The sequence below is a fragment of the Octodon degus genome, unplaced genomic scaffold (assembly GCF_000260255.1).
Source record: "Octodon degus isolate 3935 unplaced genomic scaffold, OctDeg1.0 scaffold00023, whole genome shotgun sequence".
Lineage (NCBI taxonomy): Eukaryota > Metazoa > Chordata > Mammalia > Rodentia > Octodontidae > Octodon > Octodon degus.
The window spans coordinates 5,489,941-5,502,773 of NW_004524599.1; the positions used below are offsets into that span (position 1 = coordinate 5,489,941).

The 12,833-nt window shown below is 43.9% G+C and overlaps 1 protein-coding gene across 6 annotated transcripts in view; it reads right to left on the reverse strand.

The window, feature by feature from the left end:
* The window catches only part of Phactr1 (phosphatase and actin regulator 1), a 575,214-nt gene that overhangs the window by 50,483 nt on the left and 511,898 nt on the right, over nt 1-12,833 (reverse strand). For all 6 annotated transcript variants that reach the window (XM_023712114.1, XM_023712112.1, XM_023712117.1 and 3 more), the window contains one exon: nt 187-434. In XM_023712114.1, coding sequence (XP_023567882.1) covers nt 187-434 — 248 coding nt within the window. The remainder of the gene's footprint in view (nt 1-186; nt 435-12,833) is intronic.

The following is a 12,833-nucleotide window of genomic DNA, read 5'->3' on the forward strand; positions in this document are numbered from 1 at the left end:
GTGCAGTCAGTACACACTGCAAACACATACTCATAGCAGTGAAAAATAATACAAGAAAGTGAGGCCTGGAGAAGTTAGCTGCTGATGGCCCAGATCAGAACCAGAAGGTGGGGCGCTGGGTCGCCCTCCCGCCCCACACCTGCCCCACACCACGCTCCCTTCCCCGGGGGCATCTGTTGCACTTACTGGTGTACAATGAGCTGTCATCATCTTCCTCCTCCTCTTCTTCCTCCTCTTCCCTCGTGTAGAGGCAGGAAGAGTCTCCGTAGTCTGGTTCGTGAGGCACGTTTTCTTTATTGTCATCACATTCAATCACAACAGTCGGCACTTGTCTTATTTCCGGAAGGCCCAAAGGTCCTGCTTTTGTGACACCATCACTCGAGTGCAATCCAGAGCTGTGGTATGACGTGGAACAGGGGACTCGCTGCTCAGAGCTGTGAAAGCGCAGGAGGAAAGAGGAAGCTCCTCTTAGCAAACATGTCATATGAATGCCCCTAAACTGGTCTAAAACTCAGCTGTCCAAGCCAGGTGTGGTGGAGAGTAATCCCAGCAGTCTGGGAGGTTGAAGCAGGAGGATCACAAGTGTGAGCTCAGCCTGGGCAACTAACAAGACCCTGCCTTAAAATAAAAAAAAATTAAATTAAATTAAAAAAAAAAAAAAAAAAAAAAAAAAAACCAAGGGCTGGAGATGTAGCTCAGTACAAGGGCCCTGACTGGTTCAGGCTCCAGTACTGAAAAACAGCATCAGCTGTCCATTCCTAAGAGACAAAGGGTCCAGCGGGCAATGAAAATCCGCTTCTCATCTTAGAGCTCAGCATTTTAGGGCATGACAGTTTCCTGACGGAGGCAGTGGGGGGGATAGGAACTAAGAATTCCCTGAGGGCGGATGGCGGTGAGGGCTGCACAGCTCTTGAACACATTTAATGTCACTGAAGCTCACACTTCAACAAGGTTAAGGTGAGATTTTTTGGGGGAGGGGAAGGGTGCTGTGATGGGGTAGGGCACTGAGGGGTGCCCTGTCCCGGGGCTACACCCTGGTCTTTTTCATTTGGAGACAGGATCTCCTTGAGGCCGGCCTCCCACTTTCCATCTTCCTGCCTCAGCCTTCTGTAAGTAGCTGGAGTTAAAGGTTGCCAGTGTGAGCTACTGTGCCTGGCTTCAGATGGCAAATTCCATGTTCTGTATAGTTACCAGAATTAACTTCTTAGTTTTAATGAGACAAGAGTTATAGGTCCACAAATCATTTTGATTAAGATCAGTATTTTTAAGGGTCAGAGAAATGTTCACTTGCAACCCTCACATGTCATAGGACAGGCAAAGAAGTGACTTCGTGGGAAAGCCCAAGACCCACAGAGAAAGATAAAACGTGAAGTTTCCAAAGGCTGAGCAGGGTGGCTGGTGGGGAGCCAGGGGAGGGGTGGAGTCTGAAGTGCTGTGGATGGAGGTAAAGGAAAAGAAGTGGGGCAGGACGCGGCGGCACACATCTGCAATCCCAGCACACTGGGGGGGGGGGACGGGCAGGAGGACCAGGAGTGGGAGCCCAGCCTGGACAACTCAGTGAGATGCTGTCGCAACCAACCTAACAAGAAGAGCTGGGGATGCAGCTCTGCGAGGAGATCCTGGGTTCAATTCCTAGTACTGGCAGGATGAAGGAAGAATTGAGAGAGTCATGAACAAATATCAGATCAGAGTAACAGAAAGAACAGGAAGCAGAGACTGGTCCTTCCCAAAAACGATGTCCAGCCACAGGAGGCTGCGAAGCCAGTGCCGGCCTGCTCTCCCTCCCTTTTTCCTTTTGGCAGGTTAGTTTTCTTTCTTCTTTCTTTAAAAAAAATCATTTATGTATGTATGTAGGTATGTGGGTTTGTTTTTGTATGTATGTATTTGGTACAGGGTCTTACTGCATGGCTCAGACTTGTAGTGATCCTTTGGTATCAGCCTCACAGCACCAGGATTGCAGACATGTACCACCATGCCCACTTTAGGTGGTCAGCACAGTGCACCCAGGGTTCCAGGGCCGGCATGGCATGTGGTACCAGGGATAGAACTCGGGACCTTGTGCTTGACATAAAGGTGGTTAGACTGCTGAGCTATCCCCCAAGCCTCTTGGCATGTTAGTCTTCTTAAAAGTGGTAATGATACTCTGGGAGCCAACTGAGACCAAATATGTTTTTTTAATAAAAAAGCTATACTATATCTTCGAAAACAAAGACAACAGTTATTTCCTTAATAAAGTCTGTGTAGGGAGCCTGTAATAACTGAGAGTCCTTCGAATGCCAGCCTTTTCATAAAGTCAGCAAAAATAACATGACTAGGAAGCCAGAAACACAAAACCAAATGTTATTCCTTTTTGCAGTACTGGAGACGAAGCCCCAAGCCTCACACGTGCTGGTTCAGGGCTCTGCCGTGGGCTATGCACCAGCCTGGTGAGATCTTTAATTCTTTTTCAGATTTACTGGAAATGAAATTTCTTTCATCACTTAACAAATTTATAAACCCAGGAAACTCAGTGCATTTTATCATCAAAAAGTGTTTAACACTCATTAAGAGGTGGGCTGCGAGGTTATATTAGCTATCACTGAGTTTTACATTCAAATATTTTATCCTAAAGATATCTTACTGATGATACAGGAAGTCATGAGTTTCCTTTGAAGTTTTCAATTATGCTTTGAATTATTGCTATGTTTAAATTAAATTCAATGAACTTTCTTTCATTGTTTCCCAAGAGCTATTTTTCTCTATTTTTCATGAAGCTTTTGGAAAACCCAGTTAATACATTACGAGCTATGATGTTGGAAGCAATGCACTAAATCAATGTTAAAAAAAAATAAAAACCTTCAAGTATTAAAAAAAATGCAGCATCATTCTGGGCTGGGGCGGAGCCCAGTGGTAGCGCTCTTGGTACCCTAGTACACACATGTCAGCATGAGGGCCTGGGTTCCATCTTCAGCAACACACACACACACACACACACACACATACACACACACACACACTCTGTAGCAACTTCCTTAATGGTTCAGGGTAGTCCACTTAGAGCTAATTTTATAGAATTGGCTATGGAGCATAGGTGATAGACGGTCTCCAATGTGACAAATATGGCTTGAGACAGGGACTTACTGCCCTGCCCAGTGACAGTCACTGTATTCAACAGTGCTTGGATCTGTGCATTGAGGGAGGTAAAGACAGCAGAGGCAAGGATTAATTCCACACCTTTCCCTCCCCACTCCCTCCTCCCCTCCCCCTCCCCTCTCCCCCTCCTTCTCCTTCTTCTTCTTGTATTTTGTGCAGGGTCTCATTATGACCACATCCAGGCTCTGTTGCTGGCTCATTGCACCCAGGTGCAGGGCCAGCATGGCATGGTGCCAGGAATCAAACCCCAGTACCTGTGCTTGCCTAAGCAAGTGCTTACTTTGCTGAGCTATCTCGCTGGCCCTACCCAGGCTTCTTCTCTCTGCCTTTATAGTTTACTTAGTGATGGTTCCTCAAAAGGGGCAGAGTTGGGGATACAACAGCTGGGAGTCAAGAATGAAAACCAGTTCACGAATATCCTTGCCTGGTAGGAAGAATCTTTTGAGGAAAAATTAAGTCAGAAGTCAGAAAGCGTAAGAGTTCCCTAAGGCAGAAAGCTCCAGATTGATTGCAAAAAACAGAGAAGGGAGCAGCAAAATTATGCAAAAAAGAGACAAGAGTCAGCCTCACAGGTGGTGCGTGACAAACAAGACAGAAGGGGATGTGTGGGGTCTTGATTAGGGTGGGGTCATACAGAGGCCCTCCTGTCAGGTTCAGGGTGGGCACCACCGCTCTGCAGCCGACCAGGATTAGAAACTCAGCACCAACAATGAATTAGGGGCTGTAGTTTAAGAAAGGAAGATGCCTTTATTTGTAAAGAGGAGAAAGCAGAAGACAGAAAGCTGCCTCACAGAGGCAGCAGGGAGTTCCAGAAAGATGCATTTCCCATGAACCTTTGTTCCTGGAGGAGCCTTTGCCCCTGGAACGTGTCACAACGTGATGGGCTCCTCAGGCTGTCCTTGGATTAAACCAGGCACCCTCATCTATGGGTGCTTTCCTTTGGGCGGGCTTTTGTTTGACTTCTATCTTGGCCGCTTGTCCTTGGCAGGGCCTCATTTCTGGGATGGGCAGCTGGTTGGTTAGGAGGAGCCTTATGTATGGTTAGCTTAGAGTTAATAAGGGGACGTGTGTTCTGCTGCAGGTGGGGAGCAGTGGCTGTCCCGGCTTCTTGGCTCCATGTGTGTGGCTTTCTCTGTGCCCTGCCTGTCATCTCCTCTCTGCTAAGTTCCTCTCCTACCTGCGCTATCTGGCACCTTTTCACACCTGGTTTTCCCCTTCTTTCTCCATCCTTGTCCTTGATACCATTCCCAAGGGAATTTCCATAGTGGAGTTTTAACTCCTAGCCAAGATTAGGCTGAAAACTTAACAAGGCCCTGATTCTGTTCTTCCCCCTGCCTACCAGAGTAGTAACCTGAGTGCTTTTGCAGGATGAAAAAAATATAAGGCTGGAGTAACTTCTACTTAATTGTACATGTATGTGACTGACAAGCATATTCAGAGGGTATTACTTAAGAGATTGCTTTTTAATTTTCAGGGGTACATCTGGTAATGTATTGCAGGGATCTCAGTGTCCCACATTGGCTGGCATCTTTATGAATGGCTCAGATAAGACCAGAAGGAACTTCCTCATCACGTACATGGAGGAACTGAGGTAGAGAAGGAGGGGGAATGAAAAAAGGGCACATTTTCTGGATGCTTCCCACCATTCTCCAACATTCCTGACAGTCTGCCATTTCATCTTTATGACTACCTCACAGGTAAAGTTATTATTCCTATTTTATGAAGCAGGAAATTGAGGCTCTGAGAGGGTAGCTAATCAGCCCACAAATACGGGGACAGCTGGGATTTGAGTCCATCCTGTTCCACAGTGGAACTGTCATCCGCACAGGTCTGTGTGCCTGGGCTGAACACAAATCCCACTAACCATACCACACAAGATGCAGAAAACATCACGTATGAAAAAGGTGCATCAAAGTGGGCGCTGTTCAGATCTTACTGGCCAGGGCAAGCTGTGGTGTCCTGCCTGTCACAAATGGGCCACTCCCGGGCACTGAGTTGAATGGGTTTATCTTGCATGTGGGGTCCAGAACAGTCAGAACAGTGCATCCATTTACCTATTGCTGGGGCTGCTCTGGTACTAAGTGGCAGAGTGGTGGCAATGTAGCTCTAAGCACTTACTTTACATTCTTTATAGAAGATGTTTCCTGACCTCCTATCTAAACTAATATTTCCTAAACTTCCATCGTACTCCTGTTTCCTTAGGTTTTTTTGTAAGTCGTTTCTGAAACCCATGACACTACTTAGAGTTATTTACTTTATATTTTTCTTCAAGTCAAAACTTCTTAAAAACTTAAACTGATTTTAACTTTAAGTAAATAATGTTTATCAAAAAATATGCTAAGTATGTTAACAAGAATGTCAAACATATACAATATTTAAGTCATATTTTATATTGAATATATTAAATATATTTTATATTTGATATTCATTAATATCAATGTGTATTAAAGAAATTATGACTTTCTGTATCATGTCTAATAAATTTACTTTTTTTCTGTTTAAAAAATAGAAGAAGTTAAAATTATCTCATATTCATTTTACCTACCACTCAGCTCAGCCTCTACTCTGCTGTCAAATGGTTCTGATCATGTAATTCTCTCAGCTGAAACGGGGATGGATCTGTTGCTAACCTCTTAGTGATGCCCTTGTTGATCTTTTTCTTCTTCTTTGACTCTACTCAAGCAAGTAGGAAACAGGGAGATAAGAGCATATTGGTACCCTTTCGATGCCTGCTTTCCTATCATTTAAATTGTCATATATTTCCAAGGAATCTCTAGACTTTGAAAATTAAGGGACTGATTTTTCATGTTCCTTACTGTGTGGTGGGGGGAAGGCACAGATACTATTTATTTTAATGTATTTGCTTGTTACAGAGTCTCACTATGAAGCTCAGACTTCATAGTAGTGATCGTGGTGATCCTCCTGCTTTCAGCCTCCCCAGCTCTGGGATTACAGACATCTGTCATACCCCCAGCCTCTAAGGCTGGCTCAGCCCACCCTGGGGGCAAGGGCTGGCTGGTATGTGGGGCTGGGGATTGAACCGCAGTCCCTACGCTTGCCTAAGCTTGCCTAAGCAGGTACTTTAGTCTGCTGAGAAATCTCGCCAGCCCACAGATCTTATTTTTAATAATTTAAAAAGAAACAAAAGCCAAGACAGGACAAGTAGTTGGGGCACTCTGTCCACTGGTTGCCTTTGAAGCGGGTTTTACAATCACTGGTTCTCTCTGTCGCATAGTAATGGCAGATGAGTAGGAGGGCACCATAGCTTAGCACCCAGGGTGCAGAATTACTGGTTACCAAGAATCTCTGTGACTGTTGTAAGGAATCAGGGGCAAGTTACAAAATTAAAGTCTCTTTTAAATCCTTAATATTCCTTGAAAATCCTTACCATCATATCTAAAGAAAAATGTGTAATAAAGGGATATTTACTGTCTGGAATCTGATTCCAAATGCACTGATTTTTTTTTTTTTAAAGCTACAAATCTCTCCAAAGGACAGGCAAAATTCATTATCTACAAATATGACACCGAAAATGAAATTAAGCTTCAATAGGAACAGCTTCTGTAATTGCATCTGCAGGAGTTATGAAGAGGGTTTTCAGAGGAGAGAGAACAATCAGTTGTTTTTCTCTTGGAGGCCAAAAATGTGTGAGAAATTATGCTACAAATTGTAGGGCCTGAGGCTGAAAAATGACAGAAATAACCACTGATGCTCAAGAAAATAGTCAATCAGCTTCAGTTTAAGAAAGCAGGCGTGCATTGTGTGGCTTATCATGGCCTGGGATTGGCCTTCTAAGATAAGAAACACAACATTAGAGCTTTTGTTTTTGGTTGGAGTTTAGTCAGCAGGAAACTATGCCGCTCTCTATCTAGAGGAGGGGCACTGAGTAGGGAATGCAGTTTGACTTTCTTTGTCCAGAGGTGGTCATGGGCTTGAACGAACTTGTCACCAATCCTTTTTGCCCTTCTATCCTTCCCGGGATCAGGGTCTGTATTTCTGAGCTGGTGTCTGGGATTGGGAAGTGATGAATAAAAGCCTAAGAACATACAGAGTGGGATCAACACTCTGCTCCTCCTAGCATTACCTATTTCTGATGAGGAAACTAAGCAATGCTGACTTTACTTCTTGATGCCTGTCAGTGTCCTAGGTCACGCTTCCCCGGGGTGGTGGCACCTGGGTGAGGACTGAGGAGGACCATGGAGGAGTCCATGGCCGAGTCCCCAGTGGGGAGTCTCTGCTGTGCCTGTTGGTCTTTGGTTCTCTCTCAGTTAAGTGAAGAAACCTACTTTCCTGCTTCCAGGCTGCTGCACGATCAGAGGGAAGTCTTGGTACGGCATGCTTCGTGCACACCGAAGTGGCATCTGCTGTTGTCACCGGGAACACACTTGAATGCCAGAAATTTATCATCCACTAATCACTCTGACAAACCCATTCATGCTGTATTAGTGGGTAATATCAGGCTTATTAACAGTTAGATGTTATCTACTAATTTATTAAAATATATCCTTTAGTGATTTTTTTGTGTTTGACCTGAGAAACTTTTGTGGACAATGGCTTCCACGAAAACTCGAGAATCAATACTCATGCTTTGGGAAATGGCCTGGTTTCCATAGCAGCAGACACAGGAGTTCAAGTGCAGATTCTCTTTTGAAAGAGCACTTCCTTTTTCACTCTCCTAAGATTTCAAAAGACACAAGTTTTTTAAAAAAAATCTCAACTCATCTTTTCGCCAGTGATTGTAAAACCCCCTTCAAAGGCAACCAGTGGACAGAGTGCCCCAACTACTTGTCCTGTCTTGGCTTTTGTTTCTTTTTAAATTATTAAAAATAAGATCTGTGGGCTGGCGAGATATCTCAGCAGACTAAAGTACCTGCTTAGGCAAGCTTAGGCAAGCGTAGGGACTGCGGTTCAATGATCTGCTCCCCAGCTTTGTAGGGGAGGAAGGTATAATCTTGCACCAAAATCATATCATGCACGTGAGCATGGTTAGAACAAAAAAAAATGGCAAGTTGTTTGCTTTTAACTCACTTAAATATGCTCAACATATGCCTTAAAAGCAAACAACTAGCCTAGTGCAAGATATTGGGAACTCTGGCTTTCCAGGCGAAGTGTCTAACTAGGGTTGCAAGAGATTACGAAGAGGTGGTGTTTCACAGAAGAAAAATTTTCCTTGGAAAAATTTCATTTAACAATTTCAGGGACCGGGGAGATGGCTCATGGAATAAGTGCTTCCCTGGTTAGCGCAAGGGCCTGAGTTCAATCCATGGTTCCGCAAAACAAAACAAAACAAAACAAAAAACAAACAAGCAAAAAAAACAATTTCATTTAACTTTTGACAAGCATTTACTCTACAATGAATAAAACACTGAACTTCAAATCAGTGCCAGTTCATGAGCAAATGACACCTAGGACTTCAGATAGAGCAGTGGTTCACAACTGCTTATTATCATGGGGCCCTGTGGTTTGCAGGGTACTGTTACAAACATCAACCAATGCAATAGACATGCCAGGCTGTTGAGGTTCAAAGAAAGCCTGGGGATTACTAAGTTCAAGACCAAGAATTATTTTTTAGAATTTTCTGAGACTCTAGGGCCACATGAAGAAAAGCAATTGTCACCATGAAATGGATTTATCTTTGGATTATAAATTCTATTGTTATCTTTGAAAGGTTTAAAAATAATCATGGGATAATAGAATTTGAGAGATGGAAGAAAGTTGGGGGCTACCAATGTCAAATTCTTCTGCCCAATGTAAAATGATTCCTTTTTCAATGTTGTTGACAAGTAATAATTTCTTCCCTAGCTAATATGTAACTATAAAAAGGGATGATATAAGAAGACAAAGACTATTTATATATTTATTTTTATTCATATTATTTTAAAGGAAAGACTGAGTACTACTTTGTGTATTATAGTGCTTGGTATGCAGTGCTCAGTAGGTGCTGCTGAAAGTTCAAGAAGATTCTGGATCTGTCTTGCCTCTGGTGAGCACTGTGGTCCTGGCCTATCCGTGATAACACAGATATATGCCTTATTAAGTGTATTTCCCAGCAGAGGTAAAGCTATTCTCTTTCTAAAACTTTCCACATCAGAGTTAACAACCTATTTGAATACATCTAATAGAGAGTTATAGAGGTGGACAGGTCCTTAGCAAATGAACTGACCTGTAAGGTTTTCCTTTGTGTATGTAAACACGTAAGCCCTCCGGGACTTCTGTGGGCCCGATTACTTTTGAAGATCTCCAGTGTCCTCTCTAGGGGCTAGAGGATCTTCCATATGTCTGATTAGGATTTTCTGTCACTATTCTCATTCTCTATGACTGGTCTTCTAAAAACCTGGGGAGTAACTGCTAACTTCTTCCACCTTTTTAATGAAAACCTCATCCACCCTTGGGAGACAGTAGATCAGGCCTTCTTATCTGATGAAAATGTTCTCTCATACTTTATTCCCTTTTCAGCTAGCTGCTTATCTTTTAGCTCCCAGTTTCACTGTTGCTCTCTAGAAGACCACCCTGAGCCCCACAGACCAGCCGACAGCCCAGTTATGCACCCTCTTCCCACTCCACACCCTCCCATGCCACCTGCTAAGTCCACCTCCCAGGATACTTTGAGATCCCTGAGGGCAGCCTGATCTGTATTGGGTTCACTGCTGTTCCCAGCTCCAGGTGTAAGGTCCACTACCTAAAAGATATTCAGTTGAGAACTACTGATGGATCTTCCAGTAACTAAATGCTATGTTTTGACTATATCCTCAAAACAACAGTATTGAAATGTGGGGATTTTAAGGGTGAACTAACAAATTAATATCATTATCATTGGAGGAGTGGATTCATTATTGAGACATGAGAGTGGATTTGTTCTAGAAGCAAGTTTGGCCCCACCTTTTGCCCTCACCCTCTTCTCCTCCCACTTTCTACCACATTAGATGTAGCAGGAAGGCCCTTGCCATGTGCTAGAACCTTGATCTTGAATTGCAGCTCTAGAGCAGTGAGAAAATAATTTCTGGTCAGCCATGCAGGCTGTAGTCTCTTGTTATGGCATTCAATGTAAGTGAATTTGGTCGTGGCCTGGCTTTTGTGACACATGATCTTATTGACCATGGTGCTGGGATGGTCTGAAGGGGCCAAAGGGAGGGCAGGAGGGAGGCAGCAAGGCAGGGTGGATGATAGAGGCTGAGGTTGGGGACAGCAGGATGGAGGAGTGTAGGGCCGGTGGCCAATCTGGGGATCTTCTCGCTGTAAGCTGAATATGATTTGCCGACAATTAGACATGGTGTACAAGAAAAGAAGAGGTGTCAAGAGTGGGCCCAGGTGTCTGCGTGAACAACTGAAAGCATGAAGCACCTTTCATTATGAAGGGAGAGACTTCCCTGAGAACATGCCTAAAATTCCCACGAGGCCAAGAAGGCCCCTATGTCCACTTCATTTTGCTAAGAGGAAACAAGATTACAGAGAACTCAGGCCTGCCTTAGCATCAGAAAGATAACCAGTGGCTAATTAGAATTTAAAATCTGCATTCCAGAACGGAGGCCACCTAGATCAATAGCTGACTGCAGATATTACAAATAAAAAGTTGCCTAATATTTGTTTGAAATGAGAAAACATTCCAAAAGGACACAAATCATTGATGGAGAGAAACAAAAACAATCTCATTTGAGGAAGCTGGTACAAACAAACAAAATCGCTATCAAGGTTGGATGAGCCCATTTGCAGTGTTCCTGTTACAGGCACTGAGGACAAATTTTATGCGCTGTATAATTTTGCTTAATGCCCACTGCCATTTATTAGGCATTTACAATGTGCCATGCAATGACCCAGCTGACTTGGATGGATTAAGTCATTTAATTCTCACAAATAACCTAAATGAGAGCGGGAGCATTATTATTCTCCTTGTTTTGCAGAAAAGGAATGAAAGGCCAACAAAGGTTAAGCGTCATGCTTTGCTAATGAGCCACGTGTGAGATCCAAATTCTGGAGCTGGGTTCTGGAGCCCAGGCATGTGGTCAGGTGGTGGAAGCTCTGTCCAGCTCAGCTGTGCTGGCTACAGCAGCCCTTCGATTGGGATGACACAGATCTACTCCATTTGATTCATCTGATCTACAGTGCCCTTGTTCTATGCCGCTCCCCTCAATCTGGATGAGCCGAAGCTGGGAATGATTACACGCCATGTTTTAGTGCCACCAAGCAGACTTAGTGAGGGTAATGATCAAAAACCTCTTCAAACACATCAGAACAGCTTTAGCGAAACCTCTGGGAAATATACATAAAAGTATTAGAAAAGCCCATAGCTAAAGGATATGGTAAGAACCTCATAGATTTGAAAGAAAAAAAATTTTTTTTTAGCTTATTCACTATACAACACTGGGGATTAAACTCAGGGTCTTACACTGAATTACATCTCCAGCCCTTTCTTCATTTTCAGAAAGGGTCTTACCAAGTTGTCCCGGAGGACCTTGAACTTGTGATACTTCTGTGTTCGTCTTCTGAGCAGCAGGGATTACAGGTATGTTGTATCTTGTCCAGGCTAAAAGCCCCCTTTTTTTTTTTATGTATTTGGTACAGGATCTCACTATGCAGCTTGGACTCATACTGATCCTCCTGTTTTCAGTCTCCCCAGTGCTGGGATGACAGGCATGCACCACCACACAGGATCTTTGTGGCGGCTCAGTGTGTCCAGGGGTGGGATCGGGGCTGGGGCTGGCATAGCATGTGGTGCTGGGGATTGAACCCTAGTCCTTGTGCTTGCCTAAGAAGACACAGTCCACTGAGCTATCTCGCCAGCCTACTCAAAGCTTTTTATACTGAAGGAAGATCAAAAATAAGATGGGGGAAATATGTTACAAAAGGTAAAACATCTCATATAAAAAAGAATTCCCTAATAATCAGACCTTCTCACCAATGGAGCAGGCTGTCTTGGGGCTGAGGCTGCCATTCAAGCAGAAATCAGTTTAAGTGGTCAGGAACAACATCATGGGCCTAGAAGTCGTCAAGGCCCTTTCAAAGATAAGATGCCTATTTTTATAGATGTATGGCCCAAAGTACAGCATCAGTGCTACTTAATATATCACTTCATCTCTACACTACCATGTTTTCTTCAAGATCATACTACAAGTTTGGGCCAAGACTCTACAGGTGACATCCTAGGTGATCTCCTGGGGCACAGATGGCCCAAGAATCTTTGTAGACAGATTGCCTTTGAATTCAGTTATATTTTTTCCTCCTTGTACTTTTTTTTTTTTTTCTGGAAATTTCCAGGAGGACAGAGAAAGTATTCTTTCTAGATGAAACTTGGTTAGATCCAGAATAAAATCATGTTGACAGGCAATGGGGAGGATTTCTAAGCAGTGAAGAGTGACATTGCCTAAGAGCGTGGGAGGGTGGCCTGTGTCACTGGCCTTCTCTCAGATCCTTCTATGGTTCCTGAGATACCATGGGGATGCTCAGAAAAATGCAATCTTTACTTGAGAGGAAAGTTCTTCTCAGGGTGGGCAGTCTTGTGAAAGTGATGCTGAATTAATTCCCAACATCCTGGCTGGCCCACAAGGAGGGTCCAGCACTTGATCTGGGCTGGAGCTGAGAGAGACAGAGGAAGCAATGGGAGTGTGGAGGTAGCATAGGTATGGAGACAGCCTTGGCTCAGTGCCCAGGGCACGCCAGATCCTCTTTCCTACACTCCAACATCTCCCTCTAGCTTGTTGTCTTAG